General features: G+C 42.4%; 1 protein-coding gene and 1 long non-coding RNA gene across 2 annotated transcripts; both read right to left on the bottom strand.

The window, feature by feature from the left end:
• Positions 1–4166: 4166 nt before the first annotated feature.
• klf1 (Kruppel like factor 1 (erythroid)) lies at positions 4167–10029 on the bottom strand. Its single transcript, XM_071389364.1, has 3 exons — positions 9647–10029; positions 8298–9231; positions 4167–6019 (listed from the first exon to the last, which is right to left on the bottom strand). Exons 1-3 carry the CDS (start codon positions 9722–9724, stop codon positions 5844–5846), a joined length of 1188 nt encoding a protein of 395 aa, XP_071245465.1. The 5' UTR covers positions 9725–10029; the 3' UTR covers positions 4167–5843.
• An 852-nt stretch (positions 10030–10881) lies between these two features.
• On the bottom strand, positions 10882–15872 carry LOC139567821 (uncharacterized). The gene is made up of 2 exons (XR_011673468.1): positions 15585–15872; positions 10882–11079 (listed from the first exon to the last, which is right to left on the bottom strand). It is a non-coding gene; the product is annotated as an uncharacterized lncRNA (long non-coding RNA).
• Positions 15873–16098: the final 226 nt, after the last annotated feature.

The raw sequence follows: 16098 nt of genomic DNA, 5'->3' as shown, positions 1-16098 counted from the left end.
CACACTGCAATTTGGCATACCAGGTATCAAGCAGAAACGGAATTGAAAAATAAAAATAATTTTGGTGTCCATCAATATTACAAACGTACAGTATCATATTTATGCTCGTATACTGTATATTATGTTAACTAATAGCAAAGAAAAGTTTTTGGAATTGGCCTAATCAAGACCAAATGAAATCTGTGTGACATGATACCCTTTGGATTGATCATTTTAGAATGTCAGTGTACTAGCTAGTACACAGTGCAGGTTTTAGTCATGACCAGAGGGACCGCCTAAGTGCCAAATGATCCTAGGTAGATATAAAACAGCATAATTCTGCGGTTCTGGTGAGAACTGTCTAAATGTTTCACAACCTCATCCATGTTGGGGGAACGTGCCTCCTTGACTCAACACTGAGGATTCCCAGGTGACTTAACCTGTCATCAACCATTGTTGTCCTAAGGTGGGTTTAAATCCATTTTAAAGCTGAGAAGCTTCTCTCGCAAGAAGCACTGCTGACTGGTGTAACAACAGAAATGTTACAAAGTGGAAATAGCTCATGGAAGACCTCTTTAGAAGGTTCTAGAAACACAACAAAGTCAAGGAGAGTAGACGGTCTGTCCCTTCCACTTTTCTCTCTCCTATCAAGACGCCGCTTGATTTGATGAACCTCATGTTTGAGGTCCTCTAAATCTGACTCAAAGGTCTGAGCAAAGGCAAACAGAGGCTCCTCATTCAAGAATGTTACTCTTTGGGTTGAGAGACGGGACCCCTTGCATTATCTCACAATTCTTCTTTGAAAAACTCCTCTGCAGCTCAGCTGTGACACTGTCAAGCACCTGATAAAAGATAGCTTCTTGGAAGCTCTCACCATCACTTTGGTCTCTATTTTTCTGTCCTACAGCGCTCATCATCAATGAGTCGTGAAATCTTAAAGTTTGTTTTAGGCTGTCTTTTACACACTGTCTGTACACTTATTTTGCAGTGCTCTGAAATCTCTTCAACCTCTTTCCATAGGTCTCCAAAGTAACCCTCACTTCGGTAGTCCTGTGATGTGTCTGTAAGGGCACCTACTAGATCCACTGCCCTTGCTAGGTCAAGAGAGCTTGATTGGAGCATGTCAGAAAGACATTTGGCATCATCAAGCACTTTACAAAAGGTAACCAAAAGCCCTTTGTAATGTAAATCTATCTGAGAAAGAAGGCCCCTTGCCGCCACTGATCTATCACCACTATTTTCAAGTGTGATATCCTGTAGCACTCTCAGAACTGCTGGAAGCATGTCCCTCAGATTACGGCATTCCATGTATCTGCATGCCCACCTTACATCCGTAAGTCTCTGTAGTTCCCTGGGCTGCTGCTGTGGATACAGCTCCTTCTGAACTGCAAGCCACTTGAGATGAACGTACGAGCCAGATACAAAGTTATAAAGCTTCTGCAGGAGAGCAAAGAAATGAACTGCCTCAGGCACTGATTTTACAGCATCGACAAGAACCAAATTCAAACAATGTGCATTACAGTGCACATAAAATGCTAATCTTGCACTGTTTTTAATCCGTGCAGACACACCAGAATGCTTTCCGCACATGACAAGACTATTTCTGTAGTCCAGACCATGTTTTTCAAGGCGATCAATTATAATTTCTGTGAGACCTGCTGCAACTAAGCTTTCAGCTGACTGAAAGTGTAAAAAACTTTCGTGGACGGCCCCGTTGTAATAGTACCTCACAACTAAAGACATTTGTTCTTTTTTCTTTAAATCTTTGGTTTCATCTGCAATTACACTAAAAACTTCACTTTCTTTTACTACTCTTATTAGTTCACTTTGTACCTTCTCAGCTCAGCCCTCAAGAACTTCCTTCTGGATTTGGTGGCTTGTGTACTTAGCATTACCACATGCATTCATCCTTTTCTCTATGAGAGGGTCATGCTTTGCTATTTCTTCTAAGATTGTCAACAAATTACCCTTGTTGTGAGAGTCATTAGACTCTCGATGACCTCGCTGTGCTATATTTGTGCTATATTTGACTAGGATTAAATGTCAGGAATTGTGAAAAACTGAGTTTAAATGTATTTGGCTAAGGTGTATGTAAACTTCCGACTTCAACTGAATGTGAGAATGCTGTTCATTGACTACTGCTCAGTGTTCAACACCATAGTGCCCACAAAGCTCATTACTAAGCTAAGGACCCTGGGACTAAACACCTCCCTCTGCAACTGGATCCTGGCCTTCCTGACGGGCCGCCCCCAGGTGGTAAGGGTAGGCAACAGCATGTCTGCCACGCTGATCCTCAACACGGGGGGCCCTCAGGGGTGCGTGCTTAGTCCCCTCCTGTACTCCCATGGCCAAGCACGACTCGTGGCCAAGCACGACTCCAACACCATCATTAAGTTTGCTGACCACACAACAGTGGTAGGCCTGATCACCGACAATGATGAGACAGCCTATAGGGAGAGACCTGGTTAGAGACCTGGTAGTGTGGTGCCAGGACAACAACCTCTCCCTCAATGTGAGCAAGACAAAGGAGCTGATCGTGGACTATAAGAAAAGGAGGGCCGAACACGCCCCATTCACATCGATGGGGCTGTAGTGGAGCGAGTGGAGAGTTTCACGTTCCTTGGTGTCCACATCACCAACCAACTATCATGGTCCTGTTGGGTTCTGAGAATATGAAATATACTTATTCATGTCACTGAGGGAGAGAGGGTAACATTTACATTATGTCAGGATATGTTAGTGTTAGCCATCAGGGCGCCTATGGGAGGAAAAGAGACACAGTCTGGTACGAGTCAACATGACAGCCGTGAGTTGGGGAGCAGTGAGCACTTTGGGGCAGAGATCAGGTCAGATGAAGTTAGGAAGACCAGATATTACTAAGGTTTTGTCTAGCAACAGAGATGCATTGGCTGTTCAGATGTGTAGGAGGAGACTCAACATAGGAGAAAGAGTTAAATAGCAGTGCTTGTCTGAACATGTCTTTTGTCTGTACAGGTGTTCCATCCTTTGGGGTGAATAAACTTGCTTTAAGCTTTCATAGTGTCCGTCTAGTTCTTACTCTGATATTTAGAAACTAACAGTCCAAACACACCAAGACAGTCGTGAAGAGAGCACGACAACACCTTTTCCCCCTCAGGAGACTAAAAAGATTTGGCATGGGTCCCCAGATCCTCAAAAAGTTCTACAGCTGCAACACCGAGAGCATCCTGAACGGTTGCCTCACCGCCTGGTATGGCAACTGCTCGGCATCCGACCGTAAGGCGCTACAGAGGGTAGTGCGTACGGCCTTGTACATCACTGGGGCCAAGCTTCCTGCCATCCAGGACCTATTACTAAACAGTGTCAGAGGAAGGCCCCAAAAATTGTCAAAGACTCCAGTCACTAAAGTCATGAACTGCTCTCTCTGCTATCCCACGGCAAGCGGTACCGGAGCGCCAAGTCTAGGTCCAAAAGGCTCCTCGACAGCATCTACGCCCAAGTCATGAGACTGCTGAACAATTGATCAAATGGCCACCTGGACTATTTACATTGACCCTTTTGTTTTTACACTGCTGCTACTGGCTGTTTATTATCTATGCATAATCACTTTATCCCTACCTACAGGTACAAATTACCATGACTAACCTGTTATTTTAACTTTTATTACATTTTCTACTTTACTTTATTTAGTAAATATTTTCCTAACTCTATTTCTTGAACTGCATTGTTTGTTAAGGGCTCGTAAAAAAGTAAAAAATACATTTAAAAAAACTATTTTATTTGATGTGTGTGTTAAGAATGGTCCAACACACAAAGGGCATCCAGCCAACTGGACACAACTGTGGGAAGCATCGGAGTCAACTTGGGCCAGCGTCACTGTGAAATGTTTTCTACACCTTGTAGAGTGCATGCCCCAACGAATTCAGGCTGTTCTGAGGGCAAACGCGGGTGCAACTCAACATTAGGTAGGTGTTCCTAATGTTTTGTCCACTCAGTGTATACGTTCTTGCGCTAACACGTGCACTTATCTTTTGTTACTATCACTGACTTTGCTGATATTGTGGAACAGTTTGACTCACTATGACTGTGATATGTGGTCGTCTTACCCACCTTAAAAGTTGCTCTGGATAAGAGTGTCTGTTAAATGACTAAAAAGTTCAAAAATGTATCACTTCATAATATCCCTATAGAACAGAGACACCTAGTGGTTAAATTATGCATTTGCGCTTCACTCGTAAGTGTACACATTTATTGAATGAACTTACATTTTACTGCAGATAACTTAGAAATTAGAAACAAACTCAATCATGCAGAGTCAAATAAATGTATAAAAATTAGCAAATTATACAAATAAAACTTTTGAGAAAAGTTTAAAGCACTCAATTACCAAAGTGATATAAAAAGTATGAAGTTATGAATTATATTAATATGAAAAGCCTTGCAAATAAATACATTTATTCAATTGGAAATTATACAAAATTGATCTGCTTGGTGTATTTTCAATGTGGTTCAGTTGAGGTGATCTGTCTCCATGAAATGAAGACACTAGTAACTTTTACCACATGAAAAGTTGACATCTTAACCAAATCTTAACCTTAATTCAAGAAACATCTTAGCCTTAATAAAAAAAAATATCTTTAGATAATTTACAGGAAATATTAAGATCCATAAATATAGTGTTGGATATTGGAAACAACCATATTTGTATGAAGTTCCTTGTACAATGTTTCAGCCAGAATGACACTCCCCAGTGACACAGCCTGTATTGACCTTTGAACTTTGTGTACATTTTGGGTGCTAATGTTCTAACCTAGTTCCCAGACTGCATTCCACTGGACGTCTCCACTACAAGAGCAGCAAGAGGAACTGCCCTCCCGACCTTCAGGCTATGCTCAACCCCTACACCCCAACCCGAGCACTCCGTTCTGGCACCTCTGTTCTCTTGGCTCTCCCACCCCTACGGGAGGGCAGCTCCCGCTCAGCCCAGTCAAAGCTCTTCTCTGTCCTGGCACCCCAATGGTGGAACCATCTTCCCCCTGAAGCTAGGACAGCAGAGTCCTGCCCATCTTCAGAAAACATCTGAAACCCTACTTCTTCAAAGAGTATCTTAAGTAATCCCCCTCCTCACCTCGAGCCCCCCCCCCCCCCCCCCTCAAAGAAACATAAAAAAAAAAAATAATCCTGAACCAACACTTGCTCTTGACTCCACCCCCGCCGTTCAACCTCTGACTTTGCTGATAACTACTTTATTGAGGAAAGAGCACTTACTATGCCTGTGATATGTGGTTGTCCCACCTTACTCTGACTGTAAATTACTCTGGATTAGAGCGTCTCTTAAATGACTCAAATGTAAATGTTTATTTTTAGTGTTAAGTCAGTCTGTAACTGTAAGGCTCTTCGTTTACTTTATCTGTTTATAGTGTGTGGACAACGTGTGTGTGTCCACTGTATATCTTTGAGTAGTCACGTCTCCTCTTCATCCATGATAACACTACTCTGCCTAGTAGTTGCGTGTGCACCGCGTGTGTGTTGATTAGATTAGTGTGCGAGAGAGAGAAAGAGAGATAGAGAAAGGAGACAATAAGAGAGAGAGAGAGAGAGAGAGAGAGAGAGAGAGAGAGAGAGAGAGAGAGAGAGAGAGAGAGAGAGAGAGAGAGAGAGAGAGAGAGAGAGAGAGAGAGAGAGAGATGAGAGAGAGAGAGAGAGAGAGAGAGAGAGAGAGAGAGAGAGAGAGAGAGAGAGAGAGAGAGAGAGAGAGAGAGAGAGAGAGAGAGAGAGAGAATGAGAACCAGAATGACAGTGGAGAGTGTGTGTATACAGGTACACACATATTAGTGTGTATGATCTCACACAGCCCCAGTCATATCCATCCTCCACTCCTCTCATCATGTGTGTCTCTTCATGTGCAGGGCCAGGTGGTCTGAGCGGGAGAAGGCTCTCTGACACTGCAGACACGCGTAGGGTTTCTGACCCGTGTGTTTACGGTAGTGACGGGTCAACTCGTCCGAACGGGCAAACTTCCACCCACAGCCCTCCCACGTACAGTGGTATGGTTTCTCCCCTATGGAATTAATAGCACACAAAAGCAACCAGAGTCAAAATCAGTTGGCTCAGAAGTGACTTGTTTTAAACACTCCGTAGCAATTGTAGTCCCTCTGCATTTGTTGATAAAATGTGTTGATAATTCATAGTGTAAGTTGTATTCTGTTCAATAGGGTTAATGCAATCAAATATCCTTGGGACGTCCATACCCTAACCCCTACCCTAACCCCTATCCTTAACCTAACCCTAACCCTAACCCTTTCCTTAACTGTTTTACATTTCAACTTCAATGGGTTGACGTCAGAGTTGGGACGTCCCAAGGATGGTTTAGACTTTTTCTATTCAATAGCCATTACTACTAAAAACCATGAATCTTTATTCATCCATATGAAGTTGTCCATCATGCAGTTCTGCCTATTAGCCGTAATGTATTCTAATCCCTAGAATATGCATTAATGCCTCAATATCTGTGTCATGTATTCTAATCTCTGTATTCTTACCTGTGTAATGTATTCTAATCTCTGTATTCTTACCTGTGTAATTTATTCTAATCTCTGTATTCTTAACTGTGTAATGTATTCTAATCTCTGTATTCTTACCTGTGTAATTTATTCTAATCTCTGTATTCTTAACTGTGTAATGTATTCTAATCTCTATATTCTTACCTGTGTAATTTATTCTAATCTCTGTATTCTTACCTGTGTAATGTATTCTAATCTCTGTATTCTTACCTGTGTAATTTATTCTAATCTCTGTATTCTTAACTGTGTAATGTATTCTAATCTCTGTATTCTTACCTGTGTAATTTATTCTAATCTCTGTATTCTTAACTGTGTAATGTATTCTAATCTCTATATTCTTACCTGTGTAATTTATTCTAATCTCTGTATTCTTACCTGTGTAATGTATTCTAATCTCTGTATTCTTACCTGTGTAATTTATTCTAATCTCTGTATTCTTAACTGTGTAATGTATTCTAATCTCTGTATTCTTACCTGTGTAATGTATTCTAATCCCTAGAATATGCATTAATGCCTCAATATCTGTGTCATGTATTCTAATCTCTGTATTCTTACCTGTGTAATGTATTCTAATCTCTGTATTCTTACCAGTGTAATTTATTCTAATCTCTGTATTCTTACCTGTGTAATGTATTCTAATCTCTGTATTTTTACCTGTGTAATTTATTCTAATCTCTGTATTCTTAACTGTGTAATGTATTCTAATCTCTATATTCTTACCTGTGTAATTTATTCTAATCTCTGTATTCTTACCTGTGTAATGTATTCTAATCTCTGTATTCTTACCAGTGTAATTTATTCTAATCTCTGTATTCTTACCTGTGTAATTTATTCTAATCTCTGTATTCTTACCTGTGTAATGTATTCTAATCTCTGTATTCTTACCTGTGTAATTTATTCTAATCTCTGTATTCTTAACTGTGTAATGTATTCTAATCTCTGTATTCTTACCTGTGTAATTTATTCTAATCTCTGTATTCTTAACTGTGTAATGTATTCTAATCTCTATATTCTTACCTGTGTAATGTGTTCTAATCTCTGTATTCTTACCTGTGTAATGTATTCTAATCTCTATATTCTTACCTGTGTAATTTATTCTAATCTCTGTATTTTTACCTGTGTAATTTATTCTAATCTCTGTATTCTTAACTGTGTAATGTATTCTAATCTCTATATTCTTACCTGTGTAATTTATTCTAATCTCTGTATTCTTACCTGTGTAATGTATTCTAATCCCTGTATTCTTACCTGTGTAATGTATTCTAATCTCTGTATTCTTACCTGTGTAATTTATTCTAATCTCTGTATTCTTACCTGTGTAATGTATTCTAATCTCTGTATTCTTACCTGTGTAATTTATTCTAATCTCTGTATTCTTAACTGTGTAATGTATTCTAATCTCTATATTCTTACCTTTGTAATTTATTCTAATCTCTGTATTCTTACCTGTGTAATGTATTATAATCTCTGTATTCTTACCTGTGTAATGTATTCTAATCTCTGTATTCTTACCTGTGTAATGTATTCTAATCTCTGTATTCTTACCTGTGTAACGTATTTTCATTTATGTATTCTTACCTGTGTAATGTGTTCTAATCTCTGTATTCTTACCTGTGCAATGTATTCTAATTTATGTATTCTTATCTGTGTAATGTACTCTAATCTCTGAATTCTTCCCTGAGTAATGTTTTCTAATCGCTGTATTCTTACCTGTGTAATGTATTCTAATTTATATATTCTTACCTGTGTAATGTATTCTAATGTATGTATTCTTACCTGTGTGCGTGCGGAGGTGAGCCTTGAGGTGGGAGCTCTTGGTATAGGTCTTACTACAACCTGAGTATTCACAGCTGTGTGTAGCAGCTCTCTTCTTCACCACAGTCCTGCGGCCGTTCTTCCCCTCCAAGCCACCAGGGGGAACCCCTGTGGAGGTGATAGCTAGGTGGGGCTGCTGGTGCTGGGAGTAGGGGAAGTGGTTGGAGGAGGCTTGTTGGTGGTGGTGGCCGTGGAGGTTGTAGTCTCTCTGGTTGCGGTACAGACCCTGGTGGTGGGGGTAGTTTTGGAGGAAGCTGTAGTGGTGGGTTCGAGATTCAGAGGTCATAGAGGTTGTCATGGAGACAGGGGCTTGGAGGAATCTGCCATCTTGAAACGTCACCATGGAAGTGTGTTGTTGGGGGTAGTAGTGTCCCATTCCAAAGTCCCATGATTTGGCCTTAGTGAGGACAGCAGTGGCTCTATCTCTGCCATGTCTCTCCTGGTTGCTTCCGGGGTTGAAACCATACTGGTCCACGTTTGGTTGAATGGGGAATGATGATGATGATGATAATGATGATGATGACCGAACCTGTTGGTTGTAAAGTTCTGGTATGCCTGAACCAATGGTCTCCAAGGGGGTGAGCAGCTCAACCATCAGGCTACTGCTGCCCATATGAAGCCTGTCTGCACTTATTTGGTCCGTCAACACCCCTCCTCCATCATGGTAGAGTCCAGTTTGGTCCGTTTGAGGAAGACGCTGAGTGTTGTAGTCCAGAGAGGAGTTCAACTCAGGTGATGGGCTGCTCCAGTCAGACAACAAGAACTCCATGTCCCATGAGGTTTCACTTTCATCGTCCAGGTGAGGAAGAACTGGCTGCTGGTCACTGGTGTTGCCAGGTGACGTCCTCTTGGTTTGAGAGTCCAGACTGAGAGCGCCATCCTCAAATTTCCACACCTGTGTGACAGTACAAAAACATCAGTTCATATTGAGTCTCTCTTACTAACTTCACATAAATATGGAAATAACCAAACAACACCCACTAACAAATTAAAATAACAATTTTATAATTAAATCCTAGTTTTGTAATAACTTTCCAAATAAAATCCATTTGATATTTGGTATTTGATATTTCAAAATACACGTATTGTATTAAATGTGTTGGCTTTGTTGGGGATATGAGGCTGTGCTCACAGGGCCTCTTCATTGCGAGTCAAAACATTTTGTTCAAAGAAAAGTTGATGGCATTTAGACACTCTGCTATTAGCCCCAAGACTCACCCTCTTAAAACAAAGTTATACAAGTGACAACACTTTTTTATTGTTTCAGCAAAATGTAGGAACCAAATAAAAGTAACAAGTGGAATACGTACCTTCATAATGTCATTGGAGTGAACACAGTTTGAGAAGGAGCTGAAGGATGGCAGCACAGCAGCTTGTGTCCCAGACATATGATCAGTTCGAGTTAGACGTCAACTTTACACAGGTTACAGTGGTGACAATAATGTGAGGTTTGTATTTTCTTTTACATGACCATCTCACAATGGTTAGACTATTGCAAATTGTAAGTAACCAGTCATCCTGAAAACAGTTACACCTGTCTCTTATCCAATTTGACAGGCCAAGTAGCCTACTTTCTTTTTACAGTTGTCGTCTCTCCATTCTACCCGTCTACCGTATCCCCCCCTCTTTCTCTCTCAGTAGTGAACGTGACTTCAAATCTTCTCCGTTCATGTATCTTCTGATAACTGTTGGGGGGTGGGACGTAAGTGTGTGTGTGTGTGTGTTCTATGCCAACTCCTTTTCTTACTCCAGTCCTCTCCTCTTAACCAGGAGAAGGAGTGAATGAACAGTTGTGCTATCTCCCCCCTCGCTACCCCTCCCTGTTTTTGGATCCTGAGCAGAAATCTACGGCCAGCAAAACAATTCCAAAGAGAAAGAGAATAAACAGATGTAATTCTAGCTAATGAATGTTATGCACTTTGTTTTGCACAAAACAACTGAACATGTCATTTCAAGTGTATTAGAGTTGTTGTTTCTCTGACATGTTACGGCATACAGTGCAAGCAGAATATCATACTGACATTCGCCTCTTCATTCAGCTTCATGAACCAACTCAAACTCCCCTCCCCCACTACTAAAACTGCTACACACACATTGAGCAGTACACACACCTCTGGGACATGTGGTTCTGAGAAGACCTGTGTGTCTAGTAGGTGATTATGTGCTAGGCTGTGTTTATCAGTGTGCACGGGGGCCAAGAGAGGCCCCTGTTTGACAACAGATAATGGTGCTGCTGACTACTGCCTGTCTCTGCTGACTGCTCCATACACAGATAAAGACTCTCTCACTCTTTTTTACAATCTTTCACTTTCGTCTACAGAGGCGTATTACTTGGGAAAAACCTTGTGTTAGAAAGGAGCTACACTAAAGTTTGTTATGAATGCCCTATAGGCACTTTTTACAAATACTGTTTATATTATGGCACCATCATTATAATGAATTGGTGCTATCATTGGTGTAATAAAGTTCAATGTACTGCGTTGGTACACATGAATTGTAATAATAATCAGATTATATGAATGTAAAAAAGCTCAAGGACACAATGTTCATATTTTCCAAGCAATTCAAAAATGTTTCATTGCAAGTATTGCTTTTAGCAAATATATCAAATGTTTTGTTGTGTGTGTGTGTGAGATGCAGGCAGCTCAGGTGGGGCTCAGTCATCCTTGGGAAGGTTGGAAAAGCTGGTCCGAAATGTCCAAACTCCCCTGAAAAACCTGATGCACTTTGTTTTCTTCTTCGTCTTCGGGTGGACAGACAGACAGACAGACAGACAGACAGACAGACAGACAGACAGACAGACAGACAGACAGACAGACAGACAGACAGACAGACAGACAGACAGACAGACAGAAAAGATCAGTGTTAAAAAGAACTAAACAACACATATATATTATGAACACACCAGACATCCATAGTAAATGATGATAATCACTCAGAAATGTCATTTTCTTTTGGATTCAATATTTTATGAATTGTAGCTAGGTGGTTCTTATTTCTTATTTCTTCACAACCTGCTTCTCAACCTCCACGTCCTTCTCCACCTACTTCCCAAACTCCTCCACATCCTTCTCCACCTGCTTCTCCACCTCCACCTCTATCTCAACCTCCACCTCCTTATCCACCTGCTTCTCAACCTCCTCCACATCCTTCTCCACCTGCTTCTCCACCTCCACCTCTTTCTCAACCTTTCTCAACCTCCACCTCCTTCTCCACCTGCTTCTCAAACTCCTCCACATCCTTCTCCACCTCCACCTACTTCTCAAACTCCTCCACATCCTTCTCCACCTCCACCTACTTCTCAACCTCCTCCACATCCTTCTCCATCTGCTTCTCCACCTCCACTTCTTTCTCCACCTCCCTCTCAAACTCCTCCACATCCTCCTCCACCTACTTCTCAAACTCCTCCACATCCTTCTCCACCTGCTTCTCCATTTCCACCTCTTTCTCAACCTTTCTCAACCACCTCCTTCTCCACCTCCTTCTCAACCTCCTCCACATCCTTCTCCACCTCCTTCTCCACCTCCACATCCTTCTCCACCTACTTCTCAAACTCCTCCACATCCTCCTCCACCTACTTCTCAAACTCCTCCACATCCTTCTCCACCTGCTTCTCCATCTCCACCTCTTTCTCAACCTTTCTCAACCTCCACCTCCTTCTCCACCTCCTTCTCAACCTCCTCCACATCCTTCTCCACCTCCACGTCCTTCTCAACCTCCTCCACATCCTTCTCCACCTCCACCTACTTCTCAAACTCCTCCACATCCTTCTCCACCTGCTTCTCCACCTCCACCTCTTTCTCAACCTTTCTCAACCTCCACCTCCTTCTCCACCTACTTCTCAACCTCCTCCACATCCTTCTCCACCTCCTTCTCCACCTCCACGTCCGTCTCAACCTCCTCCACATCCTTCTCCACCTCCACCTACTTCTCAAACTCCTCCACATCCTTCTCCACCTGCTTCTCCACCTCCACCTCTATCTCAACCTCCTCCTCCTTCTCCACCTCCTTCTCAACCTCCTCCACATCCTTCTCCACCTCCACCTCCATCTCCACGTCCTTCTCCACCTACTTCTCAAACTCTTCCACATCCTTCTCCACCTCCACCTACTTCTCAAACTCCTCCACATCCTTCTCCACCTGCTTCTCCACCTCCACCTCTTTCTCAACCTTTCTCAACCGCCACCTCTTTCTCCACCTCCTTCTCAACCTCCTCCACATCATTCTCCACCTGCTTCTCCACCTCCACGTCCTTCTCCACCTACTTCCCAAACTCCTCCACATCCTTCTCCACCTCCCACCTACTTCTCAAACTCCTCCACATCCTTCTCCACCTGCTTCTCCACCTCCACCTCTTTCTCAACCTTTCTCAACCTCAACCTCCACCTCCTTCTCCACCTCCTTCTCAACCTCCTCCACCTGCTTCTCCACCTCCACCTCTTTCCCAACCTTTCTCAACCACCTCCTTCTCCACCTAATTCTCAACCTCCTCCACATCCTTCTCCACCTCCACCTACTTCTTAATCTCCTCCACCTCCTTCTCCACCTCCACGTCCTTCTCCACCTACTTCTCAAACTCCTCCACATCCTTCTCCACCACCTACTTCTCAAACTCCTCCACGTCCTTCTCCAGCTGCTTCTCCACCTCCACCTCTTTCTCAACCTTTCTCAACCTCCACCTCCTTCTCCACCTCCTCCACCTGCTTCTCCACCTCCACCTCTTTCTCAACCTTTCTCAACCTCCACCTCCTTCTCCACCTACTTCTCAACCTCCTCCACATCCTTCTCCACCTCCACCTACTTCTTAATCTCCTCCACATCCTTTTTCATCTCCTTCTCCACCTCCACGTCCTTCTCCACCTACTTCTCAACCTCCTCCACATCAACTACCTTCTCCACCACCTCCTTCTCCACCTCCAGAGCCTTCATCTAGACTCTAGATGCCACCTATAACATTGAAACATGAATGCCCTCAACGGCTGCATGGAGGTATATTTGAACCTCGACCCGGAGGTGAAGCCTTTGGAGGAGGAAGATCTTCAAGAGGTGGAGCCTCTGGGGAAGGAGTCTCTCTAGATTCTAGAGAGACTCCTTCCCCAGAGGCTCCACCTCTTGAAGATCTTCCTCCTCCAAAGGCTTCACCTCCGGGTCGAGGTTCAAATATACCTCCATGCAGCCGTTGAGGGCATTCATGTTTCAATGTTATAGGTGGCATCAAAGTCCACAAAGAGCTTTGTTGACCTCCAATGGAGCTTGTGCTTGGCCACTTGGTGGTCTTGGCCAAACGCCCTCTTGTAGATACTCATGAATTTTACACTGGGGCCGAACTGCAGACAATAGGCTGTGGTCAATGACTCTGGCAGGGGCTCAGAGAACAGCTCTTTCTCCATGGCGACATTGTCCGGGTTCTGATCAGGTTTTGCGGGTTAGAAAATAAAAACATATACAGTACACATCAAAAGTTTTTCTTTATTTTTACTATTTTCTACATTGTAGAATAGTAGTGAAGACATCAAAACTATGAAATAACACATATGGAATCATGTAGTAACCAAAAAAGAGTTAAACAAACCAAAATACCTTTCATATTTTATATTCTTCAAAGTAGCCATCCTTTGCCTTGATTACAGCATTGCACACTCTTGGCATTGTCTCAACCAGCTTCACGAGGAGTGCTTTTCCAATCATCTTGAAGGAGTTCCTACATATACTGAGCACTTGTTGGCTGCATTTCCTTCACTCTGCGGTCCAACTCATCCCAAACCATCTCAATTGGGCTGAGGTCGGGTGATTGTGGAGGCCAGGTCATCTGATGCAGAACTCCATCACTCTCCTCCTTCTTGGTCAAATAGCCCTTACACAGCCTGTGAGGTGTGTTTTGGGTCATTGTTCTGTTGAAAAACAAATGATAGTCTCACTAAGCGTAAACCCAATGGGATGGCGTATCGCTGCAGAATGCTGTGGTATCCATGCTGGTTTTGTGCCTTGAATTCTAAATAAATCACTGATAGTGTCACCAGCAAAGCACCCCCATTCCATCACACCTCCTCCTCCATGCTTCACGGTGGGAACCACAGATGCATAGATCGTCCGTTCACCTACTCAGCATCTCATGAATACATGGCGGTTGGAACCAAAAATCTCAAATTTGGACTCATCAGACCAAAGGACAGATTTCCACCGGTCTAATGTCTATTGCTCGTGTTTCTTGGCCCAAGCAAGTCTTTTCTAATTATTGGTGTCCTTTAGTGGTGGTTTCTTTGCAGCAAATAGACCATGAAGGCCTGATTCACACAGTCTCCTATGAACAGTTGATGTTGAGATGTGTATGTTACTTGAACTCAGTGAAGCATTTATTTGGGCTGCAATCTGAGGTGCAGTTAACTCTAATGAATGTATCCTTTGCAGCAGAGGTAACTCTGGGTCTTCCTTTCTTATGGCGGACCTCATGAGAGCCAGTTTCAGCATTCCAGGTGACTACCTCATGAAGCTGGTTGAGAGAATGCCAAGAGTGTGCAAAGCTGTCATCAAGACAAATGTTGGCTACTTTGAAGAATCACTTTTTTGGTTACTACATGATTCCATATGTGTTATTTCATAGTTTTGATGTCTTCACTACATTTACATTTAAGTCATTTAGCAGACGCTCTTATCCAGAGCGACTGGATAAAATTCTACAATGTAGAAAATAGTAAAAAGAAAAACCCTTGAAGGAGTAGGTGTGTCCAAACCTTTGATTGGTACTGTATATTTATATACAGTCGGGGTCTCAACTTACTGTTGAGAGTTAGAATAATAGGTGCATAAGGTGCAATTTCGTAATTTGGTTGTGCATCAACAGTGTCGTGTTGTTGACTATCATTAAATGTGAAGACTGTATAATATCAAATCAATTCTCTATGTGTAATTTAATTACACGATTAAACTAATCATGTATCTTTAATTAACTAGGAAGTTGGGGCACCACGGGAACATGTTGTTTATAGAGTTTCAATTTCCTGAATATAACTCTTCAGATATTTTCATATCTTTTCAAAACAGTCACTTATTAATGAATTTTACCTCATTAGTCTCATTACTGAATGTCGCAAACCCTTGGATATCTGCACGAACCCTAGCATAGAATCATGAATCGGCGACATACAAATTGGCTTAACAATTGATTTACTAACTAACTTAAAATAAATCACAGAGTTACATAAACACACAGAAAACTAATAACTGAGGAATGTACACTTCCAGAGATACCGTTATCTTGTCCTACTGCTTTCTGATGTCACAAAACAAAACAACTTCGAACAGGATTGTCCACGGACCATTCCCTCATTCTCAAAAATACAAAATATTGTTTCATTATTAAAACTTTTGATGTCCAAGTGTCTCTCTGTGTTCCATAGTTTACATTCCAAACTCAAACACTACAGAGCATAGAGGCAGCGTATTTTACGACCGCCATAAAACAGCCGACTTCCCGCTCTCCCCCTCTACAAGACAGAGCACACTGTAGAGCGGACCCACTGTAACCTGATCCTTCAGATCGTCACAGGAGAGTTATGACATTCCCCCTCTACGAGACAGAGCACACTGTAGAGCGGACCCAGTGTAACCTGATCCTTCAGATCGTCACAGGAGAGTTATGACATTCCCCCTCTACGAGACAGAGCACACTGTAGAGCGGACCCACTGTAACCTGATCCTTCAGATCGTCACAGGAGAGTCATGACATTCCCCCTCTACGAGACAGAGTACACTGTAGAGCGGA

Source organism: Salvelinus alpinus, chromosome 2 (genome assembly GCF_045679555.1).
Source record: "Salvelinus alpinus chromosome 2, SLU_Salpinus.1, whole genome shotgun sequence".
NCBI classification, from domain to species: Eukaryota; Metazoa; Chordata; class Actinopteri; order Salmoniformes; family Salmonidae; genus Salvelinus; species Salvelinus alpinus.
This window is presented reverse-complemented; position numbering and strand designations above follow the sequence as displayed.